The sequence below is a fragment of the Chrysemys picta genome, chromosome 2 (genome assembly GCF_011386835.1).
Source record: "Chrysemys picta bellii isolate R12L10 chromosome 2, ASM1138683v2, whole genome shotgun sequence".
NCBI classification, from domain to species: Eukaryota; Metazoa; Chordata; order Testudines; family Emydidae; genus Chrysemys; species Chrysemys picta.
The window spans coordinates 116,243,279-116,261,749 of record NC_088792.1 but is presented as its reverse complement, the minus strand read 5'-3'; the positions used below and the strand labels follow the sequence as shown (position 1 = coordinate 116,261,749).

Here is an 18,471-nt window from a genome sequence, read left to right as displayed (position 1 = left end):
TTAACTACAAACAATGAATCTTTGTGTAAAGTGAACTTCAGGTTCCTCTCCCATCTCTGCCCCCACCTCACCCTTTCCTCAAGATAAAGGTGTCATGGACATATTTGCTGGAGACCCTCCTTGTTTTGGTTACTCTGATACCTCTCCATCTTTACCAGTTATCTGTGAAATCACAGGTTTATTCTTTTTATGCTCCTCACACATCCCCAGAAAGGAAAGGCCACTTTTTCATGCATTTCTCTGCTCAGCCTAATAGCATGCAGACATTGTGCAGTGTTCTGCATAGCCAATGGAATGAACTGATCAGTGCTTTACTCCCTTTGCCCAGGCAAACTCAGTGTTTAGTTCCAAGAAAACATCTTGCTCTATGAGGCTCAGTAGGAAGAATCTCTTGAGAAAGGGATGCAGGCATAGGGAAACTGGGGAGTGTACCCAGCCAGGTAGGAAAGAGCGCCAGCCATGTGGGATGCTCAGCATTCCATGGGACATGGTAGAGACTCATTGGGTGGGACCTACACATACAAGTTCAAAGAAGAAGGAGATAAGACCATATTCCCCAAGGGGTGGGAAAGAGAGGGTGTGCTCCCCCTTTCAATCCCAAAGCCTCAAGTCCTTCCTGCTTCCTAACTCTATGGTTTTCCTTCTTACTGTTTTTTTTTCCCCAATGCCTGATTAGATTATTCTAAAACTTCCTGCAAGTTGCTCAGAACCAGAACTAGTTTGATTTCAAGTGCAAAAATTATAGTTGATGTTAGTACAAAGCTTGAAAAATCCAAAGCCTTTCCCTAGCAAAGAGTAGAAAATTTTCCCTATAGGTCTTAAGACACTATCAATTTCTGCAAAACTTAAGCTTTCATTGTTATATTTAAAAAAAAATAATTCTTGAGCTCTTATGGCTGTAAAACAAAACCTTCCAAAAGTGACCCAGTGCTGTGCTGTCTTTGAGTCTGCCGGACAACTCCAGTACCTCTACTGCTACTCATAGCTTTGCCTAGGTGACAGTCTTTTGGGCAGCAGTGACGCTGAAAAGAATCACATCAGTTTTAGTGTTACCAACTTCCACAGTTTTATCATGAGTCTTGTGATATTTGATATTTTACTTAAAGCCCCAATTCCTACAGTCATCTGAATATGAGAATATCTTGGTTTTCTTTTTTAAGGTAAATTTCTAGCTCTCATGGTTTCAGACAAAAAGTAGAAAATATTACCCCTAAGTGCTCAAAAATAAACCCCCCAAATATATTTAAAATCTTGTGATTTTTGTAGGCCTGTGTTATGATTCTGAATGCCTGGGGTTGGCAATACTGCATTTTCACTCTGCTGCTTTTTGGGAAAACTTCTAGTAGCATCAGAGGCAGGTACTGAAGTTCTTTATAGGGGAGGAAAATCTCAGTAGTGAAAAACCTTCCCCATTGCAACAGTCAGGAAACTGGAGGAAGGGTTTAATAGTAAAGACCTCTCTCCATTCCCCTCACAGCAGCCAGGAGGATGGGAAGTGGGTACAGTAGCAGAGACATCCCCCTCACACCCAGCAACATCTAGGTCACTGGTTAGAGGAAGAAATGGATATACTTTTGCCCCAACAGCCTGAAGACTCTGGAGTGGGGAAATGGGGGAAGAGAAATAGCTCCCTTTAAGCTGGCAGAACGAGGGGCTTCAGATTTATCAGACACCTGCAAACCAGGGCTTAATATGAAAAATAAATTCCCGAAGCAGAGTCCAGGGTCAGCACCCTCCCCCTTCCCTGCAGCTATAGACAGAGTGGGACCTGGACTTCTTACCAGAATGTTACCCTGGATCTCACTGATGTCCCTGCCTCATTTTCCTGTCACCCACCAGGTAGTATGTATCTGGTACTATTTTAAATACCAGTGTGGGAAATTTGTAGTTTGTGTGCGTTAAAAAATGTTTTATTACACATCATAGGCAGTATTGTCCACATTTTGCTTCTCATTGACTGTGAGAATGCCCAGAGCAATGGTGACTCTGAATGTTAGATTAGAAGGGAAGAGTTTACCATTCCTTTATTTTTGCTGCCATTTTTATCCTTCTGGCTTATCTTAAGCTTTCTCCTAATGGCTCCTATCTGCATGTCTGTGTGTGGCCTATTGCTACCCTTTTTTCTATACCCCAGAGATCTACCTTCTCCTGGAACTATTATCAGTTCTATTAATGTAATTAGGCTGCAAGATATGATGTAACAGTAAACTAATAGCTTATTCTAATTGGAAGAGGCATAATATTCATATCACCTTATCTTAAGACACACTATTTAAATTGTGTTATGTTTATATTACATAAACCTTTTATAGCCCTGTCTTAATTTCATGGAACTCAATGATGGAGTAGTCAGTGCAGAATTTGACCCCACTGTTTTATATTTGTAATAAAATGCTGTCGTCCAAGATAAAGATTTTTTCCTCAGACATTTTGCTTTCTCTTTTCCTTACAGGCTAAATACGCTGGTCTTATTTTCTACCATGAAGGCTGGCCACTGTGCATCCATGAAAAAGTGGTAGTACAGTTAGCATCTCTTCACAGAGTCCGTCTGAAACCAGGGGATTTCTACTTACAAATTCTTCCGGCTGGGAAGCAGTCAGCAAAACTAGTTTTAAAATGCCTCTCCCAACATGGACAAGGAATGGAAGAAGTTATTGTACCTGAAACCATGTATGGATGTGTTTTCACCGCAGAATTTTTGGAAAATGTAAATTGTGAAAGGGAGAGTGTTCCCTTGCAAAGCTGCTTACTTACCACTGGCCCAGCTGTATATAGAACACCTTGGAAGAATATAGTGAATCCTATTTTTGTCCCTACAACTGAAACAATCCTGCATAATTATTCCAGTAACCCTCTCCTCAATCGGTTAATCAGCAATAATACTGATGTGAAAACAATGACACAGACCATGGAGAGCAATAGTTCACATGACAGTTCCACTTCCAATGATACTGGCTCTACTGTCATAGAAGCAACACTTACCGATAATCATGGAAACCAAGGGAGTGAAGTGTATAGTCCAGTTCATACTGCAGAAAGTAGGGCTGAATTAGAATTCCCTGGGATCCCAGCTGAGGAGAGCAAAGGAGAGTATGTAAATCTCAGCATGTTGACTAAGGACTGCCCCAGCATAATACCGCAGGCCACTGAGCCTGAAATGACATCTGAAGTATTAAAAGGTGGAGTGTTATCTCCCATAATGGAGAGAAAGAACAGCATCAAAAGCATAACTTTCAGCACGGATTTGAGCAGCCCTTGTCCAAGAAGACGACAACTCAGGGATTCTTCATATTTTGAGACAAGACGCTTGTTTAGAAAGTCATACATGGAAGCTTTGCAAAACCCAATGAATCTTGGTTCCAGCTCAGAGGAGTCAATTGTAGACGAGGAGACTTCAGACCAGACAGTGGATTCATGTGAAGTGAATGATGACTTGAGAATCTCTGAGAGCAAATCTCGTGAGAAACAAATTGAGAAGGAAGATTCTCTTGCTGATAGACTTGCACCAAAGGAGGAAACAATAGAGGTCATAAGGCCTGAAGATTGTTCACAGGCCTCAGAAAAACTGCTTATACCTCATGAAACTTTCTCAGTAGCAGATTGCAGGGCTGGACCGAGAAGGTCTCGGTCTTTAGATAGGTCACGTAAGAGTTCACATGGTAAGGATCATAGTCCAAGGTTGTTCTCAGATAGTTCAGCAAGTGCAAACCCTAAAAAGCTCTTAAATGGACATGCTTTAAGACTGGGGAAGTTGGACTCCAGTGGTCATTTATTCATTACTGTGAAAAGCAACAAATGCAACAAAGAGGATGAAGGTAAAAACCAAACTACAACATGGATTTTATTTTTTATAAAATCTTTAGCTTGCCTGTGTCAACATATATCAACTTTGTACATAAAATTACTTTTTTTTCCTGCTTTCTGAGCTCAGATTTAAAGCACAAATAACAGTGACATCATCAGTTTTATTATTTATTTATTTATTTATTTATTATTTTATTTATTATTACATCTATTTTACTACTGTTTTAATACTTTAAGTAAATTTATTTTATTTCCATTGCTTTAAGATATGCTTTTCAGAATGCTTCGTATATTCTGCTTTTAAAAAAATTGATCAGAGATCAACAAAAAACCTTCTTGAAACACCTATGAAATTCTGCTCTCAGTTAATCCCATGTAATGTCTTTGGAGTCAGTTGGCGTTTTACAGATGTTACCAAAAGCATAGATGCTGGGCATGTAGTGAAAGTCTGGAATTTATCCTCTATACTTTGTATTTATAGCATTAAAAAGAACTCAAGTTACTTTTCATGTGGTTTGGATCAGTACAAAAAAAATCAACTACCTTTAAATGCAAATTGTCAATGGAGACGTAAGTGTTAAATAGCTGTGAAATGCAGTCCTGAGAACATCATGAATACCACCTTTCTAATGAAACAGTCATTATCCCAGTGTAACCTTTGCCCTCCCAATCTAAGTTATCTGAGCCTGTTTTTCAAATAAGGGAAAGCGTGTGGTTAGTTATAACAAACATGGTATTGAATTACAAATAATGTGCAACATATTTTTAATGGTTGTTGATAGACTTTTACAAGACTGCTTCTATGTAATTTAATGGCATTTAAACAACAGAGAAACTTCATAAATGTGTGGTCTTTTCTCATCTGCAGCATTTCTTTGTTCTTATATTTCAGGTAATGTATTTATCACAGTATCAACTGTATCTTCAAACATGAATCAAGCCACAATAAAAATATAAAAATGTCAGTCAGTGGGCCAGAACATGCCATAAGTTTTTAAGTAAAATTTTCTATTGACTTCAGTGTGGAATTCTGCTTAAAAAATTGTCATGTTATGGTCAACTGATTTTAAGATTGGCAGCAGAGGTGACGGGGGTCACAGATTCAGCTTCTGGGAGTTAGAGTTTTCTTTTTTCCTCATTTAGAGTTCAGAGGTTATGCTTGCAAGTCTAAGGGAAATGCAGAAGTTGTCATTATTTATTTATTTAGAAATTGATGGGTCATTTCTAAGATAAGAATCCTCTTTAAATTTTTTTTTGCTTAGTATCATAGCAAGACAATGGGGTTTTGTAGTATATAATTTTTATTAGCATCTTGAGCTATGCACTGGGGTGTTTCTGGAGAGGTGTTTCTGGACAGAGATTTCCTCTTTCCCCCTCATCCCCCCCAGTTCCAGTTTGTGTGGTGAGAAATCTCAGGTGATTTCACAGCTTCCAAACAGGGCATTTGCCACTGGTGATTGCTAGATTATGTTAATCTACTGATGTTGTTTTATTCTGTAATGCCATGGATTAACACCTAAAATAATGTCTTGAAAATTTGGCGCACAAGTACTGAAACTGGGAACACCCTTCTATAGTGTTTTTATAGTCTTTGAGTGATAAGGCGGCTGGGTTTCACCAGTCGTTCTTTCAGTGAACAGTTTGATGTAATTAATATCCAAATCACAGAGGGGTAGTTGTGTTAGTCTGTATCCATAAAAACAATGAGGAGTCTGGTGGCACCTTAAAGACTAACAGACTAATCTGTTAGTCTTTAAAGTGCCACCGGACTCCTCGTTGTTTCTGACCGAATCTGTATTCATGGTGACATATATCAATGGTATCATAGCTTGGATTAATGGTTTACGCTAGGATATAGAGCCATGTTCTGTAAAAACTGACAATGGTATCAAAAAGCCAAATCTTGACCTAACTTTACATTGCTGCAAGGGGCTTGCAAGCCTCTGATGACATCATAAACTGGCTCTACATCATGTCACTTTATCCTCTGAGTGCTAGAGCCTAGTTTAGATTGGAGACCACAGAGCTGCATGACAGGTAGAGATGGACAGCTCATGCTTCAGGGCGGTAGAAAACTTGTGTAGCTCCAGCAGCATAGGGAGCAGGTTTAGGATGGGGTCTCTTCCAGCTCATCTTCCAGTTAGTTTGGGAAGTTCCATGGGAGATTTTTTGCTACTTTCTATCTTAGTTGCTAGTGGGGCAGGAGAGTTTATCTTTGACCTGGTGGCCTTGTCTTCATTCTCTGGCTGAACAGAGCTGTCCTCATGAAGCATGGCTCATCCACTCTCTCTGTCTGTCTGTCTATTAGGTGGAATAGTCTCTGTTCCCCCAGGATAATAGGGCAGGACTGCCTCCCCTTGCATTTTTCCCTGGCCTACTGTTCCAATTGCTATACATAGCAGCTGGCGAAGTGGAATCACGCTTTCTGCCTTGGGAAGGACAGACTCTTAAGTCTGGCTCCCTCAGGGTTTGTGTTTGTCCCCATGGCTGTGGTGCCTAGGTGGGGCAGCAGAGATCCTGAAGACTTCTTAGCACAGATGCAAAGATAGAGAGAAATTTAAAACTTTCTCAGCAAAGTGATTTTTAATATGTTTTATGGGAAGAGAAGATTTCTACCTCCTCTCCATCAGTTGGAAGAAGGAATAGACCAGCAACCGCAGATAAAGTACTTTCAACCAGTTACATCCCAGAAAGCATTGAAATGATGCCATTATAAACTATTCTAAAATATAAACCTATGTTCCGTGCCTTGCTTTCAGATTAGTGGTTCCTCTGAAAACGCAGAGCCCAATCCTGCAAGGTGCTGTGCATCCTCAGCTGACATTGCACCTAGTGAGAGTTTAGAGGGTTCAAGCACTTCACATATTTTTCAGCTACGACGCACCCTTGGCATTAATCCCTGCCAAGACCTGCAAGGACAGTTGCAGCCATCTGCCAGTCCCAATGTCTCAGAACATTTCCAAATAAATAAATAACTCAAGCCAGTTCTTCAGCTGTTGTAAATCCGTGGGGCTTCGTTGATGTTAATAGGGGGCTATGATGATTTATACCAGCTGAGCAACTGTCCCACGTGTATAGTTGTATTGATTTGGCTAAAGCCATTTTCAGATATTTTTTTTATTTTTATTTTTTTTAGTAACAATAAAATGATGTATTACAGTGATAATTGTCAAGGCTATGGGAAGTACATTGGCAAAGTCAAGGGGCAAAACCCAAGTTTCCAAATTCCCAGTCCCATGCCCTGGCCACCATACAGTTCTTCCTCTTCTTTGCAGTTGATTGGATGCCTTGCCACAGCTTCAGTTTGGCATTGAGTCAACTACACTGCCATTTGTTGCTTCATTATGCCAAGAATGTTGTTCCATAATTAACTCAGTTTTGCTCATTTAGCAACACCAGCATAAATACTGATTTTTATCTATAATCCTTTAGTAATATAAAGTACCATGGGAGGATGTCAAGTACTGTGTATTTTTATAGCTTTTAACTCCTGTTTTTTCTCTCTGTTGCTGGTAATAGTCTTTCCGATGTTTGAAAATAGCCATTTTCCACCTGAATTTTCCTTTCCAAGTTAGCAAATTCTGATCTCTCCCTGTTTCTTGTCGATGTACCTTTGAGTGCTGCACTGTGGGACGTAGACATCTCCAAAATGTGGGATGTCAGCCAAGGAACTTTTCTTCCATGTTTCTTTCCTCTGCTTTCCCTTCTGTCTGTGTTTTTGTGTATATTTATTTACATGTAAAAATATGGATCATCAGAGTGGTTCTCCTGCCTAGGAAACTGGAAGAAGTTAATCAGATCCAGTGTCTCCTTACTATCTAATGTAATCTATTTATATGCCTGCCCCCATCACTGTAGTATATTACTACTGCTGCTGAGGTGCAATGCAAGTGGGCTGTGTCAACCCAATGTGGCTGTAAATCTCCCTCCTTCTGCTTGCTCCCTGTTGCTATTAAAGACTGTAAAATGGAAAGGGGCATGTTTAGGTGGAAAATGGCAGCCAAACTGGGCTGACAAGACAAACCCCAGCTTGCCTGCAAGCAATCCCAGCCTCAGTGCAGGCTGGGCAACCTCACAGGAAAGAAGTAATTGCTTGATCCTGGCCATTTCCATTGGCTTTTCTTTATGGAGCCACAGAAAGGAATGATAAATTAAGTAAGGGAATAACTTACTTTGTGTTAACATTAAACATTTGAAAAGTGGTCTATCTGTGAGAGGTTAACGGAACTACATTTATGTGTGTGCGAGAAGCTTGGTGTTTGTGATGATTGAGGTTCTTTAGCCACAGAGAGCCAAAAAAAGCAAGATGCTCAGGACCATTTCAGTTAGGGTTCATTTAAAAATATTTACTCTGCATAAGTCTGTAAATATTTTCTTTAAAAATGGAATGGATAATGCAGTTAATTGTTCCCTGAACGATTAATATTGCAGGGGCTTTGGTCCTGCTTTATGTTTAAAAAAAAAAAATCTGAATGCAGTCTTGGCTATGGACTTGCTATCACCGCTTCTATAATATTAACAATAATTTATAATTGTTTAAAGAAAGACCATATTCAGTGCTTAATTTGTAATGAAAGAGGTGCCTGGGCTCAAGCAATTATTTGCCTGGCTCAAGCAATTTTTTTTTACTTTCATAACTGATACAGCAAGCCCAGGGGTGCCGGGGCTATGAACTGCCAAGCCCAGAGGTGCCGGGGCTATGAACTGCCAAGCCTAGAGGTGTCGGGGCTCAGCCCTGGCAAACCTTGGCACAAATTAAGCCCTGACCATATTTGAAGGCATAAGCACAACATAGCAGAGTTGAAATTTAAATTTCCAGACTTCTGGGTGCTTTGTTTCTCAAACTTAATATGACATTAATCCCAGTGTTTTTCATTCAATTTAATATGCAAACTTTAGCATAGGCAGACTTGATAGCTACACCTATAGTTAAGGGTCACCAATTTAAAACCCTGTTTGTTGTTGCTTATAACATTACCAAATTGTAACTGTTTTGGTTGAAATTTTCCATGCTGGGTTTCTGCCTCAGGCTGAATTTTTTCCAGATTTTCAGCTAAAGCAGTTTAGCTATTTCCAAGAACAAAGTTAGGGAAAATACATTGTTTTGTCCATATTCATTAACAGAATTATTATAACATATTGATTGACAAGCTGCAGCACCTCCATGCATCGAAGCAGTGACTTGAAATTTGGTAGAGGTCGTCACTATCATGTCAGTGATATGCCTTTTGCCATCCCTGTGAAATTTTGTGCCAAATTAGCCAAACTATAAACCTTTGGAAATCTCAGTTCCCACATGCTCAGTGCAAGTTTATTAGATGCTAGCAGCATTATTCTTGGATTAGTCCATCCTTACTGAGCATGCTCAGTCCCAATACATCTCCTACTCAATTTGAGTGCTCGTGCACCATCCCACAGAGCCTGTATGCTCCAGCCAAGGGATTTTCCCTGCAATTGCTTCTCATGACTGCTAGGGGCCACTAGTGCTGGGCACAAGAGCTGAGAGCAGGGAGATTGCCTCCTGTTGGCTCTCCAATGAGAAGGAGGAACAGCCTGACTTGAATGTCTAGGAGTGAAGAGTATAATAGGGAGGCTGGAGCTGTGGTGGGTGTGGGGACAGAAACACGGACTTGAATTGGGCGTGGGGAATAAGAGCAGAAGGGGAACGGACATAGGAACCTGGGGAGGATAGGAACAGACTGGAGCCAGGAACAAGCCAGGGCAGGGGCAGAAGGATTCTTGTGCACTGAGAGTAGCAGGGGTCCGGTGGAGAAAATACTCTGTGATCATATAATTAGACTGAATCATGCATACGCACAGGTCAAAAGGGCAACCTTCATTCTGGAATTTCCTAACTTCTGAGAGCTTAACTTTATAACTGTAATGTTCTTTTAATTTATTTTTAATATAATCTATGTATGGTTTCTGTTCTGTTTATATATGCTAATTAATTTTTACATGTTGATAGGAAGCTACCTAAAGAGCAATTTTCAGATACACAGAAAAGCAAAAATTTTAACCAGTTGTCTTTCATTTGGCCAGATTTTCCTCAGCACTCAACAGTAATAGACTCAAGAAACAGTTTCCAGGGTGAGTGTAACACAATTACAAATGCATCTCCTGAGCTATTCCATTGTGAGAGTGAGCTGCTGCCTACAAATGCTGGAGACCTTTGCCACAGATTACCAAACCAATTACTTGAAATCAACCAGGAATTACTGCAGTCTGGAGTCATTTCTCTATGTGGTATGTAATTACAGATAACAATGTGCCTGATGATAAATGAAACATAAACACACACATGCATAGTGTATATACACAGATCTCTTAAAGATAGCCAAGATAAATTTATTGCAATAGAAAAAGTTATTTTTAGAAGATATTAGGGTCAGCTGGTATAAATTGACAACTCCATTCAATGGAGCCAAGCCAATTTACACCAGCTAGATATCTTGCCCATCAAAATCACAAGTAGAAACCTAAATACGTAGGAATGATCTTCACACTGATTAAGAAATTTTGTGATCACAATCTATATAATAAGGTAAATGCAGGGGATGGAAAATCACTGATTTTCACTTTTAAGAGTTTCTGCATTGTCGTTTTCCAGACACACACACTTCTAAATCGCGCGTTCTCAGTCATGCTTTCTCAACGGCTTTTCTTTGTGTGTTTTATTTGGTTAGGAAGCCGAGACCGGGGTGGCAGAGCAGTGGTGCAAGTCTGCACAAGAAATACCATCTGGTCAAGTGAACATTCCACAAGTACAGAGCTTGCTCGTCTTCTGATGTATTTCTATAGCATTCCCAGGTATGAAGAGAGCTGGGCTGGTCATTTTTCAGGTGACACCGATGTTGCGATCACAGAGGGCTTATTATAGAGCAGTAATAGCCGGTTCTTAGTTAAGACCCCAGTCCTGCAATTTACAATGCCCTGGTGGGGTGCTGTACTCACACAGAGCCCCATTGAAGTTATGTGGGTCTCTGCAAGCATCACAGACCTGTGCATTGTAAATAGCAGAATCAGGGCTTAAGTTTGCAACCAGGTTCCATTATAAACTGTCGTTTTTAGCTATTCAAAGATTTTTGGCTAGGAAAGTTGGTTTGGATGAATTGCCAGCTTTACTTGGCTGTGCTGTTGCTGCTGCTTGTTGTTTTATTGCCATTAAATAACTGTCGCTATTTGACATGTGGCTTGTCTAACATACCGTTGTGTCCTTCTGGCTCAAAAATAGCTTCTTACTATCCTATCAAATATCTGCATATTTAAATATCCTTAAAAATCCTTGCAAAAAAGCTGAATTGGAACAAAATTAACTACTTAGGTGTCTAATTGTGATGACTAGTGTGTTTGAACAGTTTGCCCTCTAGTGGCTGGTTGCAAATTAGGCACATCAGACTGGTGCTTTCATAGTGCACTGTGATATTTGACATTGGTTTTATTTCAGCTCACATACTAGAGACTTCTGTACACCTCTACCTCGATATAACGCTGTCCTTGGGAGCCAAAAAATCTTACTGCGTTCTAGGTGAAACTGCTTTATATCGAACTTTCTTTGATCCACCGGAGAACGCAGCCCTGCCCCCCCCCCCCCCCCCCCGGAGCACTGCTTTACCGCGTTATATCCGAATTCGTGTTAGATCGGGTCGCGTTATATCGGGATAGAGGTGTATTTGGACCTAAAGGATTAGAGATCTAGTCCAGGCTTGTGTGGTTAATCTAGTAATGATGTTGTTTCTGTTTGCAGCAATGGTTTTTGTTGCTCCAAAGTACACAGTTGTTTTATTCACCAAAGTGCAACAATGTTTTTGAGTTGAGGGTCCTTAAAAATTACCCTACTATGGACCTACTCCAGTAGCAGCTCGCTAGTTAAGATTGTAGCCAGGTTTCAGTTCTAGTCCCTATATTCACTCCCTTTATAGCTTTTCACACAAGAAGTGGTTTTGGGATTTAATTTCAGGGTACGAAGAAATTATTTAAGTTTGAAGAGGATTTGTCAAGCCATTAATAGATGACAAAGGCTTAAAGGTTCACTTTTAAATTTTTTACACAAAATACCTGCTTTTTGAAGTCCCTCTAGGTTAAAACAGCTTAACTGTAAAACTTCAGTCTTTACATATAGTAAGATACCATTAACATCTAGGACTTAACACTATTTAAAATAACTTTTTAAAAGACTTATTTACAAAAATTGGTCATGTTTCGTATATTGATGCACACTTTATAAAGTCCATGTGGCCTATGAGACATTGAATAAAGGAAAGGGACCTCTGTGTATCACCCCTCCACTTCACAGGATGGGGAATCTGAGGAACGGATGGCATTTCAAAGCTTTCCCATTAGGAAGAAATATCCCATAAGTTGTGCAAGGCAGTATGAGGTCAGGGCACCTAGTGATCCTGATCCTGAAATCTCCTAAGCCGCCAGTTAGAAGGAGAGGAGCAAGGGCCAGGAATATTGTGCAACTCTTCAATCTTGAAGGTTAGGTAAAGGCAGTGGGGTGGTGAGGGGAGCCAGAGACTGAAGAGCTCTTGAGATCTGTGGCCTGTGTGTTGAATGATGTAGATGAAGATGGACATATGGTCTGTATCTGGAAAGTATCGGTATCTGACTCAATAATGGGAGGGTGAATAGGGAAGGTATAATGAGATTTTTCATTCTGTAAAGAAAGGGTGGGTGGAGTACATTGGTCTTTTGTGCCATTGGAAAGGGGGTTATTTCTGAACTGTATATGGAGATTAATATGTGATGGGTTGTCATCCTTTGATCATTGTGGGTAGGTAGGATGTGGAAGGATCAAGTCTCTGCTCTGTATAGCTAGGGGAAAAGGCAAAATATAGGGGTCTCTAGGTAATAACAGGCAACTGAACTGGGGATGGTATGTGATTGGTTCTGTTATATGTGTGTGTGGGAAGTTAGCATTTTGTGAGATTTCACAGTTTACATGTGAAATGCATACAGTGTAAGGGGATATGAGTTTAGAAAGGTTTCTGGTGAATAGGTTGAGGCTGGGTGCTGATTATGTAGCAGTGTTAAATTTGTTTGTCGAATATGCACTGTGATATTTTATGTTTACACTCTCAGTGCATAAAATCTCTTAAAAATAAGTGTATTTGAATATCTATGTTACTTCTTTTCAACGTTCCCTTAAGTTAAAGTTAACAAGATTTTTTGTTCCGTTAATACTTGTTAACTTTGGACGTTTTGATAAGTTTCAAGTATAACACAACTTGTCAGTGAAACAAATACATTTTGTTAGAATAAACTGGAAAACATGTCTCTTGTTGAAATTAGTTGATTTCTTCTGTGTCACATAAATTTAACAATGCCATTCTCACTGTTGGGAATGGCAGAGCATCAAAATGCTTGGATGATCAGCCCAGTTTGGATAGACATTCAAAAGGATGGTGCTAAACAGTTTTTTGTTTTTATTAATGAAAAGTTCCCTTGTATGCAATTAGGCCCTGCTTCAGTAAAGCACATAAGTGCATGCATAACTTTAAGCATGTTGCTAAGTCTCATTGACTTCAAGTTACAAATGTGCTTAAGTGCTGTCCAGAACAGGGATGCTTTCCTGAATCTAGGCCTTAGAAATTGTATCTATATGTATTAGAATGTGTATAGCTCATGGCGGTGAAAAATGTATTAGAACTGGAATTTATAGGTTGATTCCCTGCTTGGAGTAAATTTATAGATGATATCCCCATTCCTGGAAATGAGGAGTTACAATTTGGGAATCCTGTTGGACTTATTCTTTGCATTTACCTTTCTTCATTACTCATTCAATTTCTTTTTGGTCTTCCCTGTTGTTTTCTATAAATAGGAAAAGGTCTCTAAATTTCTGTCCTCAATTTTGTGTGCACAAATCATGTAGATAGAGTGATTTGATTTGTGTTTATAAAACTGTGCATACAATTTACAGAGATCAGGGTGAGACTGCTTTGCAAATCTGACCCTTCATGTGTAACACTGATTACATTTATTTTGTGAAAAGAATGCAGGGTGCAATCCTGTACCAGGAAACATTTCAGTGACTTCTGTAGCTATTTGTGGAGTGTGTTTCCTGCAGCTGCTTTCAGTGTTTCTATAATTTGACTACTTTAATCTTTGATATCACAGATCTACAGTTTGACCTAGGGATATTTTCGTTGGTTTTAATAAGAATAGTTATGGGGGGGGGGGTTGTCTTTGTTTGGTATCTTCAGGTATTGTGGTCTACTCAGTGTATGTGCACTGGATATAGAATGTATACTTTAGTGTCGATAATAGCCCATTAGGCTACTCTTGCTGCTCAGGCTACATATTTCCCCCTTTTTAATTTCTTGCTCTCCTCTGCTAGTGGGAACCAGGTAGGTCTCCTGTGAGGCTAGTGTCAGTCCCACTCCAATGGTCAGATAACAGGGATGTTCAGTGATGCAACAGACTCCTTTTGAAGACTGTGTCACCTGAGCAGTGGTCTAAATGGAAAAGGATCAGGAGTTCATCTGTCACCTCTAAACTCCGATATCTCCAAACTGTAAAATATTGAAAATCACCCCAAAGTCCCAATGAAAGGATGTGCACTGATTTCAGCAGAGTTCCAAAGCAGAAGGGGAAAATGAGGTACTTGGCATTCTTCACTATATTACCTACTTTCATCACAAATTTGAGAATTAAGTTCTTTGCACGGTGCCCTCAGACTCTGTCCTGTTATATATTGTAAAATATGAATGGTGTTCCTAGTACTGTGAAGCCAGAGTTTTAATGTAAATTCAGTCATCTTTATATCTCTGAATATGAATGAGTTCACAAATTATGGGGAAACATGGGATATCAAAACATGAGGAGAACTGCACAGACTTCATTATCCATAGTCAAAAATAGAAGACCGTGAGGGCCCTTAGGGGTATGCCTACACTGCACCTGGGAGCAAGCCTCCCAGCCTGGTGCCATAGATTTGTGGTGGTGGTGCTCATGCTAGCGTGCTAAAAACAACTGTGTAGATGGTGCTTTGACATTGCAACTCGGGCTGGAGCTTGGGCTCTCAAGCCTGGGGGGCAGGAGGTGGGGCCTTGAGAGCCTGAGCCCCAGTGTCAAAGCTCTGTCTACACCACTATTTTTAGAGCACCAGCATAAGTTTGTTACTCAGGCTGGGAGGTTCAGTCCCAGATGTAGTGTAGACATACGCTAGAGAGCTCATATATTATTTAAAGGGTTGTGAGCCTACAGATAGTGAGTTTCATAAATGAAAACCTCATAATGTAGGTTTTTTTCTATTCCATTTTCATCAAGAAGCATAATTTAGTCAATAGCAGCTGTAGAATCCAAGTAAAAATCGACAAGTGAATAAAGGTTTAAATTGGGTAGGAAATGTGGTGCAGTTAGGTACAAATTACTGTCATGACATTTGGGGATTTTACAAAAAGAACTTAAATAAATAAGGCTCCTGCTTTCCACAATGGGGAAACCTCTGGAATGGACAAGCAGAACTTACTGAATTGTCTCTTTCACTTTCCACTGTGCAAAATTGCAAAACGTAAGACGTATTTTCATTACGTTAAAGCAGTACAGTGCATGAGGAACACATTTGCAGTATATCCTCAAATTTGTATCAATTGAGAAATCATATTGGCTCAGATGATTTGCTCCCATGGAAAAACCCATAAAAAGAGGGATTGCTGCGGGGAGGGTCCCCAAGCCTGGCAGATCCCAGCTGAACTCACTAACATAGGGTTACCATACGTCCTCTTTTTCCCGGACATGTCCGGCTTTTCGGCAGTCAAACCCCCATCCAGGGGGAATTGCCAAAAAGCCGAACATGTCCGGGAAAATGGCGGCTCTGCTCCTCCCCGACTCTTCGGCTCTGTTTAAGAGCCGGGCTGCCCGAGCGCTACCGGCTTCGGGCAGCCCCCGTGCCTCCAGACCCTGCGCCCCCAGCCGGGCACTTCCCCTCCCGGGCTCCGGCAGCGCAGGGTCCGGAGGCACGGGGGCTGCCCGAAGCCGGTAGCGCTCGGGCAGCCCGGCTCTGCTCCTCTTCGGCTCTGTGTAACTTACACAGTGTCAGTTACGCAGAGCCGCCGCGGCTGGAGGCTCTGCTTCTCTTCGGCTCTGTTTAAGAGCCGGGCTGCCCGAGCGCTACCAGCTTCGGGCAGCCCCCGTGCCTCCGGACCCTGCGCCGCCTGAGCCCGGGAGGGGAAGTGCCTGGCTGGGGACGCAGGGTCCGAAGGCATGGGGGCTGCCCAAAGCCCGAGCGCTACCGGCTTCACGGTTTGCCGGGCAGCCTCCAGACCCTGCGCCCCCAGCTGGGCGCTTCCCCTCCCGGGCTCCAGCTGCGCTGGGGAAGCGCCGGCTGGGGGCGCAGGGTCTGGGGGCTGCCCGGCAAACCCTGAAGCCGGTAGCACTGGGGCAGCCTTTTCCCCCTGGCTGGGAGTGGGAGGGAGAAGGGGGCGGAGTTAGGGTGGAGAAGGGGCGGAGTTGGGGCGGAGCTAGGGGTGGGGAAATGGGCGGGGCCAAGGCCCGTGGAGGGTCCTCTTTTTTTATTTACGAGATATGGTAACCCTAACTAACATAACACCACAAGTGGAACTACTTGAAGGTGTGAAGTTTCTGGTGTGTAAGCATTCGCAGGATTGGAGCCTTAGTTCTGTCATCGCCAGTGTAACTGGTTTTAACAAAAATCACTTAAAATTCAACATTTTGAAGGGTTTTTTTGAGTTTTACAGGTTCAAATGGATCAATTTTTTCATTATTTTTTCAATTTGTTTTCTAAAATTGTTTAATTAAATTAAAATGTAATCAAAATATTTGTGTGTCACAAACCTAGTTTTCAGTGGAATGAAAAATGTGATTTTTTGATTTTAAAAAAAATTCACCAAAAAGTAATGAAGAATGTTGTGAAAAATGAAAATTGTTAAGAAATCAACAGTTTTTCAGTAAATCTTTTATATTTGAAAAATACCATTTTTCAATAAAAAAAATTATTAAAATTTCTGAGAGCTCTAATAATTGTGACACCATTTTTTAATATGGAGAAACAGATGAAATTATATCTAAGAAATTACATCTAAGTTTATAAGTAATGGACCAAATTTTAAGTCTGCTTCCTCTGCGCATGCACACATGTGTAGGATAGAGGGTGCAAATTCAAACAGTACTGTAACTTATGGAGAACTTTGTGTACAGTTTTATTTGTACAACAAAAACTGAGGATGATTGAAAATTGGCTAGATAGGAAAATTGGCAACAGTTAACATATCTTGTAGGTCTTGTTCTGTGCCTTTATACGTACTAATAAACATAGTAAAGGTGCTTTTAAAAGTACTTTTTAAATAGTGAGAATTTTGAAAAGTTTCCAAAAGTTAATATAAAATAACTAAACCTACGCAGCTTGAATTAAACATCAAAGCATACCAAATATAAAATATAATCCTGTGATATAATTGTCTTTCTGCCCAATGTTGGACAAATAGTTCTGCTCAAAATACTTTTAAAAGAGTTCCCCATGAATTAGTGGATATATGAGCATCATAACTCAGGTATTAGGGGATGTTGTTGACATTTTTTTGTATAGTTTAAAAAATACAGAACTACTGACCAGTGTTCTTCACACAACTTCCACAAGTGTATGAAGGGCCCTGTCCTACCCTAATTCAAAGCAGTGGCATATTTGGTAAATGCAGCGGGCCAGATTGTCCCTCACAATAAGCCATATATTGCTGTATCAAGGAGGCTGGATAGCTGACTGACATGTCCAGCTGAAATTTCCTGGTTTAAAGGACTCCTCAGTTGGCTAAGAAGTTCCCTGGAGCTCTCACCAGCTGGTCTAGAGTAGCCCTGAGCGAACCAGGCCACTACAGAATAAATCCCAGGATCGATGACCCAGAAGCATTTTCTTTGTTTGGGTGCAGATGAGAATCTAGTCTAGTATAACAACATAAGAACGGCCATACTGGGTCAGACCAAAGGTCCATCTAGCCCAGTATTCTGTCTTCCAACAGTGGCCAATGCCAGGTGCCCCAGGGGGAATGGACAAAACAGGTAGTCGTCAAGTGATCCATCCCTTGTTGCCCATTCACAGCTCCTGGCAAACAAAGGTTAGGGACTCCATCCCTGCCCATCCTGGCTAATAGCCATTGATGGACCTATCCTCCATGAATTTATCTAGTTCTTTTTTGAACCCTGTTATAGTCTTGGCCTATGTTTATCTACGACTGCAGAAAAATGTCCCTCCACTTTCAAGAAAGTCTACTTTGGCACATAACTCCAGATAAATTATTTTTTCTGTGTAACAAACCCTTTTGTTTCTAATTCACAAATTTTGTATCAAACTCTACAGACTCAAAAACCAAAGAAAAATACAATTAGGCCATACTGTCCTGGGCGTGTATGTGAAGGGGACAAAGAGCAGGGATAGATGCAGTTGCGGTGCTCACAGAAGCCAAGAGATTGCTGCCTCTTTTTACTCCAAGGGCCATACATCACCCCCTTGAGGACCATGACCCCACTCAACTTTGATCCCACACGCTGCCAGATTCATTGCGGTGCATTCTCTTGTATGCCAGGGAGCTTAGGGAGGGGTTGTACCTTTCTTTGGGTCTGAGCCAAAAGCCCAGTGAAGTCATTGGAAGTCTTTACGTTGATTCAGTGGGCTTTGGATCAGGCCTTAAGTCACAGTCCCTTCCCCCACCA

General features: G+C 40.9%; 1 protein-coding gene across 16 annotated transcripts in view; it reads left to right on the top strand.

The window, feature by feature from the left end:
• Positions 1-18,471, top strand: part of PLEKHG4B (pleckstrin homology and RhoGEF domain containing G4B) — a 199,072-nt gene that overhangs the window by 119,380 nt on the left and 61,221 nt on the right. For all 16 annotated transcript variants that reach the window (XR_010598477.1, XR_010598476.1, XM_042842053.2 and 13 more), the window contains 3 exons: positions 2,453-3,815; positions 9,847-10,050; positions 10,491-10,614. Coding sequence is in view for 14 of the 16 variants with exons in the window: in XM_065584050.1 (XP_065440122.1) it covers positions 2,453-3,815; positions 9,847-10,050; positions 10,491-10,614 (1,691 nt within the window). In the remaining 2 variants the exon portion in view is untranslated. The remainder of the gene's footprint in view (positions 1-2,452; positions 3,816-9,846; positions 10,051-10,490; positions 10,615-18,471) is intronic.